General features: G+C 47.5%; 7 protein-coding genes across 7 annotated transcripts; 5 read left to right on the top strand and 2 right to left on the bottom strand.

Annotated features, from left to right (window-relative positions):
- Positions 1–1371: 1371 nt before the first annotated feature.
- On the bottom strand, positions 1372–2711 carry BC939DRAFT_324270 (60s acidic ribosomal protein-domain-containing protein). The gene is made up of 3 exons (XM_051551546.1): positions 2611–2711; positions 1696–1942; positions 1372–1565 (listed from the first exon to the last, which is right to left on the bottom strand). Exons 1-3 carry the CDS (start codon positions 2674–2676, stop codon positions 1552–1554), a joined length of 327 nt encoding a protein of 108 aa, XP_051415958.1. The 5' UTR covers positions 2677–2711; the 3' UTR covers positions 1372–1551.
- A 992-nt stretch (positions 2712–3703) lies between these two features.
- BC939DRAFT_324464 (uncharacterized protein) lies at positions 3704–6334 on the top strand. The gene is made up of 5 exons (XM_051551547.1): positions 3704–4058; positions 4199–4383; positions 4514–5205; positions 5316–5723; positions 5829–6334. The coding sequence occupies exons 1-5, from the start codon at positions 4012–4014 to the stop codon at positions 6294–6296; spliced, it is 1800 nt and encodes a 599-aa protein (XP_051415957.1). The 5' UTR covers positions 3704–4011; the 3' UTR covers positions 6297–6334.
- Positions 6335–6619: 285 nt separating this feature from the next.
- Positions 6620–7441, bottom strand: BC939DRAFT_440914 (uncharacterized protein). The gene is made up of 2 exons (XM_051554150.1): positions 6972–7441; positions 6620–6661 (listed from the first exon to the last, which is right to left on the bottom strand). Exon 1 carries the CDS (start codon positions 7259–7261, stop codon positions 7004–7006), a length of 258 nt encoding a protein of 85 aa, XP_051415956.1. The 5' UTR covers positions 7262–7441; the 3' UTR covers positions 6620–6661; positions 6972–7003.
- Positions 7442–8586: 1145 nt separating this feature from the next.
- On the top strand, positions 8587–12026 carry BC939DRAFT_324104 (uncharacterized protein). The gene is made up of 6 exons (XM_051551544.1): positions 8587–9072; positions 9325–9494; positions 10598–10641; positions 10736–11385; positions 11487–11656; positions 11758–12026. Exons 1-6 carry the CDS (start codon positions 8963–8965, stop codon positions 11973–11975), a joined length of 1362 nt encoding a protein of 453 aa, XP_051415955.1. The 5' UTR covers positions 8587–8962; the 3' UTR covers positions 11976–12026.
- A 3787-nt stretch (positions 12027–15813) lies between these two features.
- Positions 15814–19279, top strand: BC939DRAFT_324056 (WD40-repeat-containing domain protein). The gene is made up of 10 exons (XM_051551542.1): positions 15814–16207; positions 16359–16449; positions 16612–17296; positions 17400–17605; positions 17713–17775; positions 17892–17993; positions 18095–18203; positions 18292–18771; positions 18869–19001; positions 19096–19279. Exons 1-10 carry the CDS (start codon positions 16060–16062, stop codon positions 19191–19193), a joined length of 2115 nt encoding a protein of 704 aa, XP_051415954.1. The 5' UTR covers positions 15814–16059; the 3' UTR covers positions 19194–19279.
- On the top strand, positions 19085–21137 carry BC939DRAFT_324075 (uncharacterized protein). Its single transcript, XM_051551543.1, has 3 exons — positions 19085–19663; positions 19767–20910; positions 21014–21137. The coding sequence occupies exons 1-3, from the start codon at positions 19365–19367 to the stop codon at positions 21104–21106; spliced, it is 1536 nt and encodes a 511-aa protein (XP_051415953.1). The 5' UTR covers positions 19085–19364; the 3' UTR covers positions 21107–21137.
- Positions 21138–21298: 161 nt separating this feature from the next.
- On the top strand, positions 21299–21840 carry BC939DRAFT_440893 (uncharacterized protein). The gene is made up of 2 exons (XM_051554149.1): positions 21299–21673; positions 21765–21840. The coding sequence occupies exons 1-2, from the start codon at positions 21338–21340 to the stop codon at positions 21798–21800; spliced, it is 372 nt and encodes a 123-aa protein (XP_051415952.1). The 5' UTR covers positions 21299–21337; the 3' UTR covers positions 21801–21840.
- Positions 21841–21955: the final 115 nt, after the last annotated feature.

The following is a 21955-nucleotide window of genomic DNA, read 5'->3' as shown; positions in this document are numbered from 1 at the left end:
TGCTTTGCCATACTCTATTTTGTTTCTTGCGGAGCAAATTATTCACGCGTGTTTTTGCTAGAGCTTGAAGGCCTAGGCAACGCCCCCTGGGTATTATTTGAGGCATCGTATGCAAGTACGTAGAACCAAACTGTGTCGTTAGACCATGAGCAAGGCCTCTTCTACCCCCCTCCCCCCCCTCTTCCTCCTTTCCCCTAGAAATGACCTTGTAACAGTGCAGTGGCATGGCCTCAATACATGGACGCGCGTTTCTTTTTCATTTTTGTCTAGGACCTATTCAGGGGTACTTGTGAATCAAGTACGCGTCCGAGGGGGTGTGGTAATAGAATGTAACCTGTAGAATGTAGTGCAGTTGGTCAACAGAAATAGCGTTACGCCAGTGATGAACAAGGTAAACGATCAGTACCATGTAGGCTGTTTGACACCAAGATATCTGAAAAGAAAAAAAGAAAATAAAGCTATAGCGTGCTTTTGCTTTTGACAGATGCAGTTTCTTCTCCGCCCAGCAGAATTGGTTTCCCGCTACAATGTGATCCTCCCTTGTCCAGCTTCTTTACGTTGGCCTTTTTCTTTTTTTTTGCCACCGAGATCCTTGCCGAGGAGCTGCAAAGGCGGGGGTAAACATGAAAAACTTTGTCAAGTATTAACATGCGACAGTGATAATGTACTGCGCCGCCGTATGTCGCGTGCGAAAAGAAAATAAGGTACAAGGGCGAGTTCGTAGTCTATATTGATAGATATCTCCTTTTTTTTTTCGTACTTGTGGCGAGTGCCCAGGCTGTTCTTGTACAAGGGACCTCGTTTGGGACGAGATATTTCTTGACAAGAGGAAATAGGACTTACTTCTTTGAGCAGTTGTATGCATTCAAGGACGTAGTAGAGAGGTAAGGAGGGTAGTACATCTTCGGGAAAGGCGCAGCATCCTTCCAGATTCAGCGATCAAAAAGCATCAGAGTCGGGGTGGGCAATCTATTAATTATTATTATTATTTTTTCATGGGACATGTATTTAGATGTAGGATGCAATTATAACAAACCGTTAATGGGGGCCCGGGACAGCACAAAAGAGAAAAAACTTCAATGGTGTCCATCACTTGTCCACAGAGCAGTCTCGAGTATGTCCTTTGACGTACCATGGAATTTTTAACCATCTGAGGGTCTGGTTCTTTGTCTTCATATCCGGGAGGAACTACGTATGTGATGTGATGTGATGTGATGTGATGTGGTGTGGATCTGTTGCTTCGTTGTGCCTGAAATCGGTACCCTTGTATTCAGGACAGGCCTTTTTTTTTAACCTCAACTTTCATTCCACCGCGCATTGGTAATGAAACAAGCGCCAAAGATCTTTTTGTCCATATCATCTTGCGAACATTGAAAGTCGACCCTTATGTCCAAAAACAACAACACAGAATTGAAAAACACATTGTTAAGTCAAACCAAGATGACATTACACAAAGGTATTCAGGATAGAAGCAGCAGCAGCAGCAATCATCTGTAAGAGGGATGGACAAAGCCAGCTTGTGTTTTATTGCACATGTTGAAGAGTGATTGTTTAATCGAAGAGACCTGTAGTTTTGCAATGAAAAAAAAAAGAAAGAATAAGATTGTTAGCGAATCGTCAAATTGCCAGATAAATTGTAGTTGTACCCTTGCAGGAAGCAATTGAGCAGTAAAGAGACAGAAAGAAAACACATACCGAATCCCATGTCGTCATCAGACTCCTCCTTGGGCTCTTCCTTCTTCTCCTCGGCCTTCTCCACAGCAGCGGCAGCACCGCCAGCAGCGGCGGCAGCACCACCGGCAGCGGGGGCAGCACCAGCGGCGCCAACGTTGGACAACATGGCGGCGACGTCCTTGCCCTCGAGAGCCTTGGCGAAAAGGGAGGTCCAGATAGACTCGACCTCGACGTTGGCACCCTTCAAGAGGGTCTGAAGCTTGTCAGACTAGAAAAATAGGAGCAAGACGAAGAAAACCAGAGCTCGGTCAGCGATACTTTCAAGTCGACTGGATGGAAAAAGAAGGAGGGAGGAGTGTAATTCTTTAAAGGACGAATGGCCTTGGGTGTTGATCCAGGATGAGTTGAAAGGAATTCAGCTTCCAGATTCGCGTACTCGTCGCGATTGGTGCTTCAGGTTGCAAACTTTTTGATCAGACAGCCCTCCTGTAGCTCATGGCAAGCTAAACCCTTCTATTCTCTGTAGCAGTAGCTGCTTGTGTTCGATATGGCGTTCAATTGCTCCAAATTAAAGTCGATTGGTCTTGCCCAGTTGCAACGTCGTAAGATGTGCCACTTAAAAGTCCAGGAGTGATGATCATCCAGTGCGATCCGTTTGTCGATGCCATGGCATAGGTCGATTGAAAGTGTACGCGAAGTGCAAGAGGGATCCTCAGTATCGCTGTAGCGGTCGATCCAAGTAATCAGAATCCACAGCAGGATGTCAACCTGATCTCTGTCCTGCGTTCAAGATCATATGGGCGTATCCATCGATCTAGGTGCTATCCAGGCAACCATCCATTGGTTCTATAGATGATAATGGCTCCATCCGATGATCGTCCTGCATGTCTTGCATGATACAGGTGAATGGCGGAATGGTCTGGTCCGATACTTAACGGTGATCTCGACGTTGTCGTCGGTGAGGATCAAGGCAGCGTACGAAGTAGCAAGCTCAGAAGCCATTTTTGAGATGTGAGTAAGAAAGAGGAAGATTCAACTAAAGCACAGGGGCCAACATTTTCTTATCCAGAAAGTCCCAAACAAGCCACTACACTGTCCATTTCCCCCATTCTCCCTGGCTCCCCAGAAGGACTCAGCGGCTACGAACAGGGCCAACAACTACGGGGCGAGGGGAGGTTAGCGCTCAACTGCTTCGAAAATGCCCAGGTGGGGAACGAACAGGTCGTTCTTCGCATATTCTAGTTCATTTGTAGCCCCTGTTCAGGATCCTCTGCAGAGTAAAGATATCACCCTGAGCATACAATTGCCGCAATTAGGACTCTGGCCATTTGACTATGAGGGAGGGAGGAAGCCATGTAGGCTGGTGGGCAATATAGTGTAGCGTAGCGTGGGACATTGCGTCTGCGCGACCTCGTGGGATGTGTCGAGCCTGGATATCAAAATCAAAAGATACCTCCCGCCCGTTACTCTTTCTCTTGACCATTCGACCTCTTTTTCTCCATTCCTCATCCTCTCTCCCATTCCACTTTACGCTTCTCATCGGCTAACCCAACCAACTACACACATCACCGACTGTTTTTTTTTCTCCTGTATTCACAATGGTCTTTGCCTCTGCCGACACTGGTTTCAAGCAGGATGTCCCAGTAGTCCAGAACACTTTCCTCGAGGACCCTGTCATGACCTCAGTTCTGGAGCGATTGCTGCCTGGCAATGTCCTCAAGGAGATCACCCCGTACGTCTCCCAAAGACACACAAGGTACCCAATTGACTCTTGTACTGTAGATCCAGCACATTTACCTTTTTTTTTTTTTTTTTTTTTTTTTTGCCTTGACTATTCTTCTCAGTGATCTCATCCACATTTCCGAGTGGGCTAATACAGGTATGCCTTGCATGGTGACTGGACTATTCTTGCTGACATTTGATGATTGCGGTTAATGCGGGTACATATCTGTTAGCTACCCACTCCCCTTTGTTAAGGCTCAACCATGGAACATCTCACGCTTGTATTATGGCCACCATATGAACCTCAGTTCTTCTTCTCCACACACACACACATGCACATCGAAAACCATATCAACAATCCCAATTATGGATGGGGATCCGGATAAAATGCGGAGAACTTTTTATATTTCTCTCGATCACAACGAATTGTGGATGAGAGTCAAAAAGGTTTCGGCTCAGGGTTGCATGTGCATGTGATACTCGTGGAGTGTTGGCGTAAAAAGGAATCAAAGCTTTTTTTTTTTTTTGTTTCTTTTACCTGGCGCGCTATACTCACCTCCTGACTGCCATTGTGTCTGGGATGTTTTTCAAGAGGGTGCGGAGCTACTCAAGAGAATGGAGGACGATCAGCCCAGGCTTCGCCAGTATGACCATTGGTGCAGGTAAAGCAGCAATTGAACTAAAAATTCTCAATTTGAAACAATGATGTGGAGATTGAAAATCTTAAAGCATTTTCTCATAATCCGCTTTTTGTGGTCGATCTACGATTTTTATTATTTGTTATTATCATTTGTTTTCGTAGACGCGTCGACGAGCTGATGGTCACCGAGGCCTGGAAGAAACAAAAGGAGATTGCTGCCCGTGAGGGTGTCGTCGCCATTGCCTACGAGCGCAAGTATGGACAGTACTCACGCATCTACCAGATGGCCAAGCTGATGCTCTGGTCAGCCGGTGCTGGTCTTTACAGCTGTCCCATTGCTATGACGGGTATGTAACGCTCCTTCATCATCTCTCCAGCAACGGCAATGGAGACGGCGGGCTATTGTTCTTTTGTATTGACAGTATCATTCGTATTTTTTTTTTTTTTTTTCACACTATCACATTCTGTATCGCGTAGATGGATGTGCTCGCGTGATTGAACTCATCGGAACGCAGGATATGAAGGATCAGGTCTACTCCAGACTCACCAGGTATAGCATCGGACGCAAATTAATACTCTGCGAACAGCGTCTGAATATAACTCCATGCGTACCTCCCTCCCGCCCCCATGCTAAACCTGATTACTTTGTGCACCCTAGCCGCGACCCTTCTGACTTTTATACCAGTGGCCAATGGATGACGGAGCGTCCAGGCGGAAGCGATGTTGGCCGCACGGAGACACAGGCTGTTTGGGACGAGGAGAAGAAGGCATGGTCGATTTCTGGATTCAAATGGTTCTCCTCCGCCACGGACGCGGACGTGACTATGCTTCTTGCCAGAACACACAACCCCGATCCCGTGGTCGCTCCCGGTAACATGAAGGACGGCAGCAGGGGCCTGTCGCTCTATTTGGCAAAGGTCCGTGATGATCAGGGCAAGTTGAATGGCGTTCGCATCCATCGCTTGAAGGACAAGGTTGGAACTAAGGCCCTGCCGACGGCTGAGCTCCAGCTGGAAGGAATGATTGCTCAACAAGTCGGTGAAAGCTACCGTGGTGTGAAGAACATCTCGGCTATATTGAACATCACCCGCATTTACTGCGGTATGAACTGCACTTCTACCATGCAGCACTTGCTGCTGCAAGCCAAGGAGTATGCGCGCCGTCGCGAGGTAATTATACAAGAACGCAACGCTTTTTTTTTTATTGTAAATGGAGAATGTATGGTTGGTTGGCAAATGCTAATATGAGATTATTATTCTTCTTTTTCTTACCATGCTAGGTCTTCGGAGAACTTTTGAAGGACCAGCCTCTGCATCTTGCTACGTTGGCCAACATGGAGCTGCAATATCGCGCTACCAGCCAGTTTACGTTCTACTGCGTGGCCATGCTCGGCCGCATCGAGACGTTGGACAATAACTTGTCAGAGATCTGCAACCGTGACATCCCACTCCTCCGTCTCCTGACACCTATCCTGAAGGTCTGGAGTGCCAAGAATGCCTTCTATCTTTCTCAAGAGGCGATGGAGAGCTTTGGCGGGCAGGGATACATGGAGGAAACTGGAATTGGCCGTGCCATGAGGGATGTCTTGGTGAACACGATCTGGGAAGGCACCTCCAACGTCCTGTCGCTGGATGTGCTCCGCGTTATGGCCGAGACTGGAGGAAGTGTTCTCCAGGTGTACTCTGATGTATGCATTTTACGACGAAAAAAAAAAAAAAAAAAAAAAAAAAAAGATATGAAAAGTCAAATTCTTCAAACTGACCCCATTTTTTGTTGCTTACAATCATAATAGGCTGTCCGTGGTATCATGGCACCTTTGAGGTCCCAGCCTCAGTGGGTCAAGTCCGCCAAGAGTCTGGAAGAGTGCCTGGTCCTGATTGCGATCCGGTTCACGTCCTATTCGACGCCCGAGGGTCGCAAGACGCTGGAGGCATCTGCGCGAGGTCTGTCGTTCGCGATGGCGGATGTGATTGCAGGTGCGCTGATGTGCGAGCATGCCGCCTGGTCCGAGGCCAAGGCCAAGGCTAATCCGTCGGATAGTCTTGCGGCGGCGGAGTCCAATGTGGACAGGATCTCTGCGCAGAGATGGTGCGAGGAGCTGTACCGTCGTGTTGACTGCCAGATCCAATCCCTGGGTCGGGACGAGAGGTACGAGCAGGACCAGCAGATGCTGTTTGCGCTTGCAGATGCACGCAGAGGCGCTTCCGCCAAGACGGATGGATCCTCTGGACAGTCGTATGGCGTCGCATCCAAGCTCTGAAAAAAAAAAGGGAGCCAGATAGACTGAGGGTGATATGCAAAATAAACATAAAACAGGAAATCCCGAGGTGTTTTTCTACACAGATGCATGTTGTATGGGGATGTGAAACATGTATGCGCCCACAAAGAAGACATTTCCTCCCGATACAGGCACCCGGCACGTAAGTGGAGCAGAACCATCACCTGACCCCATGGGATGCGATGCCGATGTCGTTTTCGTGTCCAAGGAAGGGAGGAGGGAGGAGCTGGAGGATTTGCTTCTTTAATCCCTTTTCGCTTTCTTTCTTCTTTTCTTTTTCCCCCACGTACTGCTGCTCCCACCAAAACACTACCAACGATGATTGCTCCCGTCCAGAACCTGCTCGCGTATGTATTCCACAAACACAGCGCCCACTCATTCTTGACTTTTAGGACGGGTGACGGAATCACTCTCGTTCATCTCTTCTTCCGGACCCTCATTCCGAGTTTTCCGAATTTGCGTGTTTTTTTCAACTTGGAGCTCGGTCATGGACTCTAAATGAAAATTCTCATGAAAGAACAAGAACAAAAAAAAAAAAAAGCCCTTCTCACACTAGGTCCGAGGCTATCAACTCGTCTCTAATAACAAAATCCAGACTGACCGGCTTCTTATTTTTTTTATTTTTTTTTATTCATCCATGGTACATATCTTCTATAGTAAGGACATGCTCACCCATATCGGGATCGCTCTCACTCTCGGAGGGTAAGGGGATTTTGTGCGGTCATGTTTATGGTTGAGGACATTCGGTCATAAATTTCTACGGAAGGAAGTGCTTCGAGCGCAAAGGATCGACACGACCCGAAGGGCTCATAGAGACGACAAAGAACAGTCCGCACCAGAAGCATCGAAAGGAGCGAAGAGGACTGGATTGAAGGCTTCAGTGGGATGGTCGCAGCCAGCAAAAGCAAAAGCAAAAGCAAAAAAAAAAAATTGGACCAGCGAGACATGTCTCATGAGTGGATTTATTTTCTTTGTTTATTCGTTCAAAGGAAGCGAGTTATTCTCAAGGAGGAAAAGGAAATATTGGATGGCATGGCAGTTGGTGCTGGATCGGATAGGATGGAGTACATGAAAACGCATGAAAAAAAGGTCTCGATTCGCTCACCAATACTGTTCTACCACGCTCTTTTTTTTTTTTTTTTTTTTTTTTTTTTTTTGGTATTCCTCTCTGCATGAAATTTAGCGCTACTGCCTATACCTTCTGGCACAAGAAGGTACTCGCAGACCGTGAGTTGCGCCATCAGTACTACATCAAGGTGCACGCCAGCAAGGACCTTTAAACAGGACGGCAATTGATCAATTGCATGATGGATTATCCAACCTTCATCTACCGCCGCCAATGTCGTTACAGCGCATGTATCACACTCTCCTCTCTTTTTTTTTGTTTGTGGCCACGTTGGGAGCCAGTATGGTCAAAACGAGGAAAACACTTAAAATAAAATAACACCTAAAAAAAAAAAAAAAAAAAAGCAAAAAGCAAAGGAAGAGAGCAAAAAGAATAAACCACGGACCACCAATGTTCTAGAATGATGGCTTTTTATTGGAGGAACGCGTAAATGAGAATCAGGAATGTATGCAAAGTATGTCTCCACTGACACATGGAGGAGAGAAAAGCATTGCGAAGAAGGAAAGGAGATAATGCGGTTGAGACGGAGAGGATCCTTTGGTGCGACTGTGCAGGGATGGGAAACGAAGACCGTTTGCCATTGGGCGAGAGAGAAACCGTCCGGCGACGACAACAACAACAGCAGCAGCAACATCAACAATAACAACAGTAATAATAACGATAATAATGATAATAACGATAACGACGATAATAACAACGGCAACAGCAACAGCAACAGCAACAGCAGCAGCAGAAGCAGCAGGAGGGAGGAGCCAGACAGGGCAAGCATGCAGGCATACAAAGCGGCAAAGAGAGAAAGAAAGTTCAAAATTCGCCCGGCAGTCTATGAGGAATAGAGTTTGAGTTCGGAAAATAAGGGCCCTATCGATATCAAATGCAAGAAGACTCTGTACACTCTGTACACTCTGTGCTGATTACTCATACGGTCCTGTATTCCCCTCATCCCATCCATCGCTCCCCCTCCCTCTCTTCTTTAATTCTTCCTTCACCTTCCCTCTCTCTCTCTCTCTCTCTCTCTCTCTCTTTACCTCCTTCTCTCTTTCTCTCTTTCTCTCTTTCTCTCTCTTGAACACACACATACACATATACATACACACTCACCCGCCCAAACACATAAAGCACCCTTGCATCCACCACACGCCACCAACTCCCTCACTCTTTTATTCTCTTTATTATCATCGCCGATTAATCTCGCATACATCTTCGCAGTCAACAAAACAGGGCCCTTCCAAAACAACGTCCACCAACGAAAAGCATCGGAGATAGCTGTGTCCGCCACCAGCAACAGCACTAGCACCAACACTAGCGTCCCCCATCCTCGCGACCACTCGCACACTCCCCCCTCCCTTGCAGCCAGCTTCTATTAAATTCATTCATACGCTTCATTTTTCCTCGTTTCCATTCCCATCCTTCTCCACTCGCTCGTCCCCCTCCCCCTCCTCCCCTCGCCTCGCCTTTTGTACATATAAACAATCCCCCCCCCCCTTCCCGCCCACTCGTCCTACGCACATAATACTCCATCATGACCGTCTCCCTCCTGCCAGACCGACTCTGCCTGCTGCGGTTCCCTCGCGAGGACCTCGAGATCTGCAGCCATGCCATCCTCAAGCACATCCTCTTCCGCGACTACAGGTGTGTGACAACATCCCCTCATTCTTTGCCACCAACTTTAACTTCTCTCCCTCTTTCTCTCTCTCTTTCTTTTTCATATCACTCAGTCTGATCCAAACACCGACAACATTTGTATATAAAAAGAGTCAGCGCAGAATCATTAGCCGCAGATAGACAAGGAGGTGCTCTCGAGGAAGAGGGAGAGTTTCCTTGTCTACATCTGATCGACTTGTTTCCCCTAACGTATGACCGCATCCTTATCTTCTTGTCTAGCCATTCACATAGAGAGCATCGCAAAGACCCCCTCTTTTCCTACATCGACAATTCACTTGAGATCTCCATTTTCGGGGACGCAGATGACATCTCACGAGATTTTGTGAAGGAACTCTGCCCGAGAATCGAGATCTCGGATCATATTTATCGTGCGCTGCAGGTCGATAATGGTTAGTCCGTTCGATCCATACCCTTTATTTGTCGATTGCGATTGTAGTCAAGAGGAAGAATAACTCACACCCGATTTTGTACACTGTGACACTCTCTACATACTGCTCTCGCGCCATGCACCCTATCATGCATTATGATTACGCGTGCGAAATGCTGCAGACGATAGTTTCAACTCTTCAAGGATGTGCACGATTGTAGAGCCATTGGCTAAGGCTGGAGGTACGTGTCCTATATGTCCTATGTACAAAACAACGTTTTTTTTTTTTTTTTTTTTTTTAACTCGGGGTTTGTTTAGATGGGCATGGAAGGTGGGATGTGCCATGGAAAGAAAGGAAAATAGGGAGATGAGTGCATGGAGGAGGTACATGGTGGAGGAGATGCATTGCATTTATGAGAGATGTATCTTCGCAGCTGCAGGAGCAGAGGCAAAGTGGGCGCAACAGTAAGAGGCGGGGGAAGCACGAGCGAGAGATAGTAAAGCTCTCTCTTCTTTGGCCTGTGGCATGTCCATGGTTGCATGAAAGATGAACGGGATTTATTTGGTATGTGTGTGTGAGCAACAAAGAGACCAAAGAGACGCAAGGCCACCTTGCAGCTCTTATGGATAGAGATGGAAATCCCTCATACATTTGCATGCATGCACATCTATGGCAAGGAAAAAAAAGCTCCTAGTGGTCAATAGCAAACGTTCCACACAAACAACCTGCAAGATGGATCACCGCGGGATGGACCCAGGAGTGGAAATGAAACGCGACGATCTTTTTTTTTTATCAATCTTTATGGTTTGTCACATTAAGGTTCTTTTTGGTTAGCGTGCACCGGCAACGGACTACCGGAAGCCCATCTGCCGCTGCCTGTTAGAGTTTTTTTCTTTTTCTTCTTCTCTGACTCGACGAACTTTGCTATCCATGTGTTTCCTATATCCAACCTGCATCCGGAGATCGGACGGAAGGGAGATGCTAATTTGTAGAGGAATATCGGGGGGAACACCAATCACCAGATAAAAAATATCAATCTATATATGCGCTAGTGTCCAGAGCAACGTTGCACAGGAAGGAAGCAGCGTTCAAATCTAACGTGTTCTCTCTACTCCCTATCCTAGTTTCTATCTTTTACATGAGCACGTACCAAACAGACCTGCTCTTTGTATGTTCAGCGCTCAATCTAGGACATATGGTTTTTCTTTACGTCTCGGCTACACCAACAGCATCCTAATCTCGCTCTAATTGTACCCTTTTAGGTCCAAGAAAACCGTCTGCCTGTCGTCTTTACAACACTCTCGAAACATGGCCTCCACATGGCACTGGACGAGGAAGTCGGGACCACGCCGCCACACACACCCATTCCTGATCAACTTCATTTCTGGAAACGCGGCATGCATGACATCGAGGAGGAGGAGCACCACGATGAGCAAAGTGGCGATGAAAAGGCACAGTATTCAGCCGCTACGGACTCGCGTCATGTCACAATGCACTCTGAATTCTCGCTGGCCACACCACCTGGATCCAGAAACTCAACCAGCGATCACGAGGACGTGGAGAATACTGTGCAAGTGGACACAATAGATGGGCTGGCTAGGCAGCTTATGCCCCTGGATATCGTTTCGGCGCAGCAACATGGAAGAGGAGCTCCGACGTGGACATCCGCGGAATCTGCAGATATTGACGCTGAATATGGTGTTAGACTTGAGCTGCTCAAGGCGTCCCCAACTACAACCACAGCATTTGAACTTCGACAGCAGGCGGTTCGAACGCTGCCTCAAAACAGTCTCCGCTGCGTCGGTCTGAACACTGACCTGGAAGCAGGGCATCAACCATGGATCCTGAAGGTCATCAAGATTCTTTTCTACCACGACGAAATCAAGAAGGAGGCCATCCGCGCCGGCAGAGGGTATGAAACGGTCTTTGAAGCAGGAAACAAATTGTCTCGAGGAAATGCAAACCGGATGTGGCTCAACTAACGCTGTACTTATGCTTTGTATGCCGATCTAGGCCGACGCACGATGCACCACGGTTCTTTTCCTTTACCGCGACATCAGAGTGTGTCTCCATGATTACGGACACTTACATCTTGGAAGAGTTTGAGGAGCATGAATTGTTTATGGACATGGAGACACATCCTCTCCGACTCATCCAGCTGGATCTGCATCGCTTTGGCCTCGGTTAGTGCTCTATGCAACTCCCTCGACAATAGGTACCTGTTTGCCACTGCAACCAAAATACTGATGGAAATTATCCGCTGCCTGCTTTGACCTTTTATTAGACAAGTATGGTATTATCCACTCTGTCGCAAGGCTATTGACGGAAGCAGGGATCGACTTGCTGTACCTGAGTACGTTCAGTACCGCCAATATTTTAGTGGTCGAACACCGACTCTCTGACGCGGAAAAGATCCTTAGCGGCAGTGACGCTAGTACGTCCCAGGAGTCTGAATTTGAAGAAGGATGTGAAGGAGACGACGAAGACGATGAGAGTTCTTAGTAAAGAAATAAAGGGCAAATGCCTGACCTTCTATAACTACAAAAAAAAAAAGGTGGTTTGGCTGTAACAAAAAAAACAGGGATGTGTCTTTACTCCTGAGGTTTTATCCCTACGAAGGGGGGAGGGTTAAGAAAAAAAAGCGTTGTCCTTGACCACGATACCTGTACTCTTCGGACGGGTCCGCACCATGTCCCCTCTTCGGTTCCTCTCTTTGTCCTCGGTTGTACTCATCTCTCCTCCTTACTCTCGACCACCCCGCGTCTTCATACTAAACAAGTTGATACAATGTATACACTCACTCGGTTACGGATCGTGTTTGGACAGAAGCCGATAACGCCTTCCCCGTATATGGCCGTGGGGGGTTTGATATTGATGCACGGACTCTGACTGCAGAACAGGGTCTCAAACCGGATAAACAAAAGTCAACCCGGCTTTTTAGAGATCAGCTCGGGCAGAACGGATCTACAGGTCTGCTCTGGGACTATCTTTTATGTCGACAACAGCCGCATCTGCAGAGGACAAAAAAAAAGCAGGTGTTTATTATGAGGAAGCTGGCGAGGCAGCACGTGGAAGTCGAGTTATTGTTGTTGTTTTTTTGTTATGCTGGAACGAAAACTATGCCCTTGGCTCCATCCTCATAATAAGAGGTCGTTCTTGATGTACGACTTCTTCGATGGCAAGGAATCTTGTCCTATGCACAGGTAACTGGCAATATCGAATGCATAGCCTCTTCTATCCAAGCCAGCCAGCGGCTGCAGCTCAGCTAAACTACGGGAGATAACTACGAATACTAAGATGTTCGATATATCCTCAAGGTCCTTGAACAGTGGCTGCACTTACACGTATTTATTCTGAAAGGAAGGAAGGAAGAAGCTTGTGAGGAGTAAAAGGGGACTTTTTTTCAATTTGCCCTTAGAAGCCGCTTTACTACTTTTCATGGTTTACTTTAGCTGCTGCGACCGCACAGCGCACAGTCCTTCTAGACTAGACTTTGGAGGACGACAGGTGTGACCCCCAGAGCCCTTGACTGAGTTAATGTCTAAGAAAAAAAAAAAAAAAAAAAAAAAAGAGCGCTTGGACGTCTAGGGGAAGTCGCTTGGTACTCCATGCTGCATTTGCATTTCAGGTTTCTTTCGACCCCCTTTTTCAAGACACTGCTTGGGTTTGAAATAGAGTTTCGACGCGTGCTTTTAAGGTTCGTAAGACAGATCGCGTCGAGCCCGATCCAATGAACACGGTTGTTGGCGAGATGGATGGCCAATTGTTACATTGGTAACAGGTAAAGGGCGCGTGTCCCTGTTTATGCAAAACAAGTGTAGTGCGGGTTTCTTTTAGGGGGGCGGGGCACGCCATGGTCTCTACAACAAGCACCACTTTGGGTAGCATCCCCCTCTCCCTCCCTCCCTCCAGTCGTTTGATGCCTTCACATCCCCCTTCCCTTGGTTATCCTTCTAGTCCGTATCCCACTTACTCGATGTCCAGATCGCCTTCGTTTTCGTTTTTTTTTCTTTTATGATCCACAGCGCGACGCAAAGGCTCTCCTTCTTTCACCCTTTATCAGCTAACCTACCTGTTGTCAATCACATTTCACATTGCTGGACGTGCCTTTCTCCCTCAGGGGATTTCTATAGTCAGGAAGATAGATGATCGGAGATGACACTCGAGCCATTCGACGATACATCTGTTCTGTAGCGAAGGGCCTAGTATGACCCTTGGGCAGGAGATTACAAGAAAAGAAAAGAAAAAAAAAACTAGAGAGATTATTTTGTGCATGCGAATGATCTAGGTGCGCGACTATACTTTCTGCTTCATGATCGAGTTGATATACTGCGCCCCTCACTTGACAATGATCCGAATCGTTACCAACATTGCTTGTGTTGCGGCAATGATTAGTATGGTTAGTGAGTGTTCTGTTACTGACAACAGTAGTGAATCAAGAGAAAGAAGAAGAGGAAGCGTGTTACAGGAAGATCAAGTGCATGGGAACTCAATCGAGTTGTTACTACTTGACGGAGGAAAGCAGGAGAAGTAGGAGCAGGCTCTTACACGGTGGGGGGTATCATTACTGTCGACGGAGGACGCAAATGATATTGATGGTGATGGATCCGCAAAAAGGATATGAAGCGGGACGGCATTAAGAGAAGTATATGTTAATGAACGCTAAGCGAATCAGCCATATTACGCGAATGCGTTGTGTGGCTATGCTGTGCGTGGGATTGAGACGCGGACCCAGTTTCAATGCCTTACGCCTATTGGGACTAACAAATAAAGCAAGAATAAATATTGGAGGACCGAGCACATTTTTGCAGGCGAAGGCGGAGGGGACAGGAGGAGGAAGGAGGAGAAGGAGGCCGATGTGTTTCGATTATCAATCTTCTACTTTGTATTTTGAAGAACCCGAAAGGCGCTGGGAGGGGGGGGGGGGGGGGGTCGAAGCGCGCTCATCCAATTGGTGTATGGGAACCGATATCTGACTATGCTTTTTTTTTTGGGTTCATTAGGGTTGGCCCTGAGGGAGAGATGAACCCAATTTCACACACACAAAGACCGCATCTCGATGATACACTCAAGCACAATGATGAAGTTGAGGGTTTGCGGGGCACAGAGCATGGGCTCTGTTTGTTTTGCCTGTTTGTTTTGTATTGTTTTGTTTTGTCGGTTGGTTGATTGTTTGTCTGCTCTGTTTGTTGTTCTGTTGATGAAAGGCAAGTAGGGCAAAAGCAGGCACGCGGGCCATTTGCGAATGATGGGTTCATAGGCCTGGCACTGTTCCCGGGCTGCTCTTCAGATCCTAAATCTAAAACAACAACAAACAAACAAAAAAAAATGAGCACCTGGCTGCTGCTGAGCAACGGCGGAATAAAAAGAAGGAAGATCCGGTTTGTGGTGTAGTCTATGTAGTCTATGTGGCCTACATGTGTGTAGGTGGAAGGGGATCTTTTGTCTTTGTTGCTTTGTTGCTTTTGTTTCCTGCCGGTGGATACCTCTGAATGCAAAGCATTAGGGGGGGAAGGGGGGTGTGGTGTGCTGTGTGCTGTTGCTTCTTTTGTTCCCTTTGTTGTTTTTTCTGGTTCTTGCCATTTCTTGCTTTTACAGTGCCGAGGGGCAGTTGGGATGGCATACCACACATGCATGGGCTACCACAATAGATTGACGGTCCATATTTGTGTACAGTATGGCATGAACAATGTGTGCCAAAATAGACCTGTGGAATATAGAAAGGATAGAATAGGATAGAATAGAATGCTACAAAATAAGAAATAAAACGACGATCGAGAACACGAAATGATTTGCTGCAGGCGGTGCCAATCTGAGCAAAGATGTCATTTGCCCCTAACCTGGATTATCCACTCTCTTCTTTCCCTCCCACGTTTGAACTGCCCGTCGTCCATCCTCCCACCACTGCCCGCTCCTGCTGGGTCACACCCTTCCATCTTTCCTTTCCTCACTCCTCGTCATCAGCCAATTCCCCTGCACCGGCTCCATCTCTCTCTCTCTCTCCCTCTCTCTCCCCATCAACCTCACCTTCCACCCCTCCTCCCTCCCCTCCTCTGCAGACTCAAACCCTCCTTCTATCATTTATTCAGGTAGGCTACACTCGGTAACATCACATCCACCAACCAGAAATCCCCGATCAGTCGTTTTGAGGAGACACCCCACCCAGCTGTGCAATTCAACGACCCAAAACACACAGATCGGAACAAAGAAAAAAGAAAGAAAAGAAAAGAAGGAAAAAAAAAAAAAAAAGGATGGTGGTTCAAGATGCAAAGCCACCCCAGGAACCCCTTTCTTCTTCCTCTCGCGACACTCAACCATCGCCACGGTTTTCATCATGCTCGCCAGTGTTCTGATTCATCTCTTCTGATTCACACCTCGTCATCCCACTCTTCTTTCTCCTTCCCAGGATCATCTTTTGGCGTGTCTTCCCTAATTTCAACAGCATCAGTTTGCCTTTTTTTCATCTTCAGCTCTTTCAGGAATACAACCAACAGGCAGTAAACCGTCAGGGAGGATCGAGCCCAACATCATTACTACCGAATAAAATAAAAAAAAGTGCCCTTCATCGCGATCCCTTCATTCCTAAATGTCGGGAATATACAACCATCGCCCTATGGTTCCTGGCCGTAGTGCCGGTGTGCCTGAATGGCTCGATCTCATCAAGCAAGAGTTCGACAGCTTGAGTCACGAAGCTATGGTCGCCAAAGCACAGCGCGACGAATGTGAACACAAGAGTAAGTATTAACACGCGTGTCTCTCCAAACGCGATCTGATTATCGTTTCTATTCAATGCTTCTTGTCGTCGTTGGGACAACTCCATTGATGCAGAATAAGCCAGCAACGCGTCTAATGTCTCTCTTTGTCGTGCTTATGAAAAAATAAAAGTCAACAACCAAATCCAAGAAATGGACGCCTTTCGAAGAGCTCTGTACGAACTCGAGAGGAAACACGAATCCATGAAGAGCCAATACCATATGTAAGAACCTATGTTTTAAATGCTTGGCTGTTTGATTGGTATTAAGCGTGCATGGGTCGTACTGAGAGCAATTTCCTGCAAATGCTGAAGAGCAGTGGAACTAAAATGGCTGACGTTGTATTGGTATTTTAATCGACGCGAACCTTGTATTGATATTATTAGGGTAGAGGAAGAGGTTGTACGACTGAGACGCGAGGTCGAGCAGCGCGGAGGAGTCGTTCAACTGCCACACCAAATGTCGCATACTCAACCGCCCCCACCCAACATCGGACACGGTCAATCGAATCTCTTCGGGAACATTATTAGTGGAGGCCCTGGGGGTCCTGGCTTGATTGCGCCGCCTCAGATGGTCGATCCCTCGCAACAGCAGCAGCAACAACAACAGCAGCAACAGCAGGCCCAACAGCAACAGCAGCAACAGCAGGCTCAACAAACTCAACAGCAGCAACAGGCTCAGCAGCAGCATCATATGCAGCAGGTCCAGCATCATCAACAGCAACAGCATATGCAACAACAGCAGCAGCAGCAGCAAGCGCAGCAACAGCATCCTTATGGTGGACCAAACATGCCTCCTGGACCAGGAGGATCTCACTCGCCTTATTTGAACGGAAGTAATGGTCTGTCTCAACAAGGCCAGCCCCAGCCAAAGCGATTCAAGACCGAGAGCGATGGAACTCGTTTCAAGACGGAGGGAGATGTTCCGTCACCAGGCCCTTCTGGCAGTATGTACGGAAATATGTCGCCTAACGCTCACGGTAACCCCAACGGACAACCTGCAGGAGTGGGTCCTGGTTACAATTCGCCTGTCCCACCACCATCCTCAAAGCAGCCTGCCAAACCTGGAAAGGTATACCTTTGTTCTCTACCTGTTTCTTTTCTTTTTCTTTTTCTTTTTTTTTGTCACTGTATCGACAAATTACTGACAGTTTTATATTTATGCATGTCTTTAGGGAGGCGCATATGTTCAGGCAAAGGAAGAAGCTGGTTCTCCGGCAGGGTCTGCTAACAACAAGCGGAAATCCGGCGTAACTTCCTCGACCCCAACTACTGTGGCCCGTACAGGAAGGGGAGCCAACACGCCTTCATCCAACTGGAGCGATGATCCCGATAACGTCCCACCGCAATTGAAGCGCGAGGGTCCTGACTGGTTTGCAATGTAAGCCGCATGAGGATTTGTTCTCGTAAGCAAAGGACGTTGCAACATCTCATGACCCACAGGAACCGCAGCTAATTGTCATTGCCTTTACACCTATTCTCTCTTAGTTCGAATCCCAAAGTTCCGCAGCAATTGAAGGTTGATCTTGTTCACACAATGGAACACACCAGGCAAGTTTTGACCCAGTCCAATAATGACGGCTACATATGATCTTGCATAGGATATGACGCACTCTCGTCATTGTGGATCACTAATGAAAGATGATTTATGTCTGTTATATGTACAGTGTGGTTTGCTGTGTCCGGTTCAGCGCCGACGGCAAATACCTTGCTACAGGATGTAACCGCAGTGCCCAGATCTTTGATATTCAGTCAGGCCAGAGCGTTTGGTAAGCCGATGCAGGAGGGTCGCGGAATTTCCTTCTACCGTGTTTGACTGGACAGCGGGCAGGGCTGTTGGACTAATCTTCCAAGTGTTTTTATTGGATAGCGTTCTTGCGGATGACACTGCTGGAAAGGATGATCTTTATATTCGCTCGGTTTGCTTCAGTCCTGACGGAAAGTTCCTTGCTACCGGTGCCGAAGACAGGCAAATCAGGGTATGTTTGGTCGCCATTGGCATTCTCTAGCTCTGACAAAACATCGAAGAAATCACTAATGCCCCTGCTTGGGATTATTCATCATTAGATTTGGGAAATTGGTCGCAAAAAGATCCGCATGATATTGAAGGGCCATGATCAGGATATTTACTCATTGGACTTCTCGCGGGATGGGCGGATTATTGTTTCGGGATCTGGGGATCAGACTGCGCGCGTGTGGGACATGGAGACCGGCAAATGTTTGTTCGTCCTGACAGTAGGCGATGCAAATATCAAGGACGCCGGCGTGACCTCGGTTGCTATTTCACCGGATGGTCGTCTTGTTGCGGCTGGATCACTGGACCGGATGGTTCGTGTCTGGGACACTCATTCTGGTCAATTATTAGAAAAGTTGGAGGGACACAAGGACTCCGTTTACAGCGTTGCATTCGCGCCCGATGGCAAGACCCTTGTCTCTGGAAGTTTGGACCGCACATTAAAATCATGGGATCTCGGTCTTATTGGCAGAAATGGACAGAATGGTGCAGCAAGGGGCACGATATGCAAGGCAACGTTCAACGGACACAAAGTAATGACTCGTCAATGTATTGCATCCAGCTGACTGGAATCGATCCTTACATTGAACTGTGCTGACCTTGTTTTTGTTTTTTATTTTTTATTCTCAGGATTTTGTGCTTTCCGTTGCCGTTTCTCCAGATGGCAAGTGGGTCGTCTCTGGCTCTAAGGATCGTGGAGTTCAGTTCTGGGACCCTAGTACGACAGCAGTTCAATTCATGCTTCAAGGACACAAGAACTCAGGTATGGACTGCTCTTCGTCATACCGCGATTCGACTTTACATGTCCATCTACAACTCACTAACCATGGTTGCGTCTCGATATCTATTTCGCATAGTTATTTCTGTTGCCCTGAGTCCAGCCGGTACATACTTTGCCACTGGTTCAGGCGATACCCGTGCCCGTGTTTGGAGTTACGAGTCCACCCAGGAATGATATCAGTAGTAGTAGTAGATAGAGTTGTCTTGCTTTTTCTTTTGCCTCTCTCAGTCGAGACGTAAAACAAATGGCGGCAAGGGAACCACACTGCGATGTATTTTTTCTCTTCTTTTTTCTTTTTTCCTCCTTTCAGCTTGTTTTTCGTCTTGTTTGCATTATTAAAAAAGAATGTTTTGTGAACCACTCAGCTATTTTTTTGTGGACGGTGCTTCTTCGAACGCGATTCCAGCCACAACCTTGATACCGCCATACCTTTTTTCAAACCGGGGTCAAGACCCTTCAAGCTGGCCCTCACTTCTTCTCATGTCACGACGAGACATTGCAGAGATTCTCGAACGACTCTCTCTTGACCACCGAACATCGCTCGCAGAAAAGGCATGCGCCTACCTTCAGGCCGTGGACTCCAATGGAGGGATCAAAAACCACTCGAGCCATGCAGCTATTTGCGTCGACATTGCAGCCGAGCAGTAAGGGAACTGAAAGAGAGCACATGGAGGGCCTGTTTGCGGAGGGGCGTTGGCGTCAACATACTCATAGAGACATTGCTTCCCTTTAACGTATGTAATATAGATTATCGATAGAGGTGTCACGTCAAGCCTTGATCCGTCTTTCAGGGGCAGCGTCGCCCTCGGCCTACAGCAGCACTCTGGAGGCGCTCTCTCGATATTTGACAGGGAAATCCAAACACAACAATACACACAGCACACGATCGGCTAGTCAACCGTCCACGCAATTGCATCTCAGTGGTAATTCGAGGCATGCACAAATGCAACAGCTATTATCCAGCACTTCGCAAACATATTTACGGCAGATGGCAGTTCAATATGGGTCTATGGAGCTGGAAGAGTTGGTTTTGGAATTGCTGGAGCTCTTCTTTGAGTCCTGGATCAAAACGCTGGCGCCTGCGCAGCGCATTCATGTCAAGTACTCGGATGCGAAGTGGGTCGGAGCCGGGTTCTGGTTGTGTGCGATGGCGCGAAACATGACGGCGGGCAAAGCTGAAGAGAAGGCAACAACTGTCAAGAGGATCGGAGGACGTGGGGGCAAGGAATTGAAGGACTTGATCTTGACGGCGGTTGAGCATAAAGTCAAGAAAACAGAACTTGACAACACTATTCGGTTAATGGAGGATACGTGCCAGGAATTCTTGTTATCGCTGCGGAAACCCAAGGGAGGCAACGCTTCTGCACCCTCGACCCCCAGGAAACGAAAGGACTCGAACAATAGCGACAGTGGTGCTAGTCTGGTGGATATCGTGATACCCATGCGAGGAGGCGTTGATGTACAAACGACAGCGACAAATACGGACATGCAGGAAAGTGGTGTTAAGGAAGGTGACAATCCCTTCCTTGTTAACAAATCAGCCCCGACATCTCTCAGGAGGCCACGCGAAGAGACGCAAGATCTGAGTATTTACGGAAGACTGGGCACGAAACGACAAATCTCGAATGTCAGTCAGATGTCCCTGCTGTCGGATGGTGATGATTTGGAGCAGGACCAGGCAGGAGAGGCTATTGTGACCACAGGAAGAGTAGTAAAACCACCGTCCAAGCGGAAAAAGCTAGATTCGCAGGATGTTCAATTGTCATCTGCAGGTATCATGAGCGCTAAGAAAGGTGCAGCGCCTAAAAAAGGCTTGAAGGAGGCAGCCGCTTCATCTCAAGAAGCGAGCCGACTACTGAATCAGCGGCGTAAAACAGGCGTCTATAATATGGTAAAGGACGAGCTGGGGGTTTCCATTGGACTTCATGCTGTACTTTTTTTTATTTTTATTTTTTCGCGGCTGCATTCTAACTTCAGTGCTGTACTGTGTATAGATCCCACGGGTCAGGTACGAGAATACAAGAGCGTTTGCTCAGTACCAGGAATGGAGGGATCGAATTCTCAATATGCTCGGGTCTACAGGATGACAATAAAAATCAAATTGCAAGCTTATACCGCCACTATACAACGTGTGCCTACGCCCTGAGACATGTGCTGGAATGAAAGTTTATGACAGGGGGGCGAGCGAATCAAAAATCATGAACAGATTGCCACCAATTTGGTGTAAACAGATAACCGTTCCCACTTTCAGTCTGTTGTAATCAACATCCCTGCAGACACTCGACATTCTGATCGCGACTAACGTGGAGCAAGCATCAATGACCCAGCCTGGAGTCGACACAATGTCCGAGGCATCGTCCTTTGTCAGCCAAGGAAAAACACATCTGATCCTGTGGGCACTAGCAGAGGAATATATCGACCAAGCGCGGGCCCTGTGCTTCGTTGCCACCACTCAGCCCGATTCTCAGCCAAGTTGGCGAGAGCATCACCAGGATCTCATTTTCTGCGCTATTAAATGCCTTGTGGCTTCCACCTCTCTGGACTCGCTGGCGATGACCCAGCTGGACAAGGCCAAGTCACGCCTGCGGTTAGCCCAGATCTTGTTTGACGAGACTGATAGTCTGGAGAGATCTCAGGAGGAAGTCGACAAAGCGGTAAGGGGTTTCCTTGGCCGTTCCGACGAGAGCGCCATGTGGATGTGCACAAATTACTGACAGTGTTTTATTTGTATTTGCATTTGCATAGATCGTTATTGCAGACGCTGTAAGCGGACATCGTTGATTATGCCATTATGGAATGCAATGCGTTTTGTGAAACCTAGCACTTTAACGAGATCCTCTTTTTTTTTTTTTTTTTTTTTTTTTTTCCAACTGTAGATCCAAGGCTCTGCAGCGCTAGATATCCAACTGCGATTATACGATCTACAGATTCAAATC

The sequence above is a fragment of the Gamsiella multidivaricata genome (genome assembly GCF_025024155.1).
Source record: "Gamsiella multidivaricata strain RSA 2152 chromosome Unknown BC939scaffold_9, whole genome shotgun sequence".
NCBI lineage: Eukaryota > Fungi > Mortierellomycota > Mortierellomycetes > Mortierellales > Mortierellaceae > Gamsiella > Gamsiella multidivaricata.
This window is presented reverse-complemented; position numbering and strand designations above follow the sequence as displayed.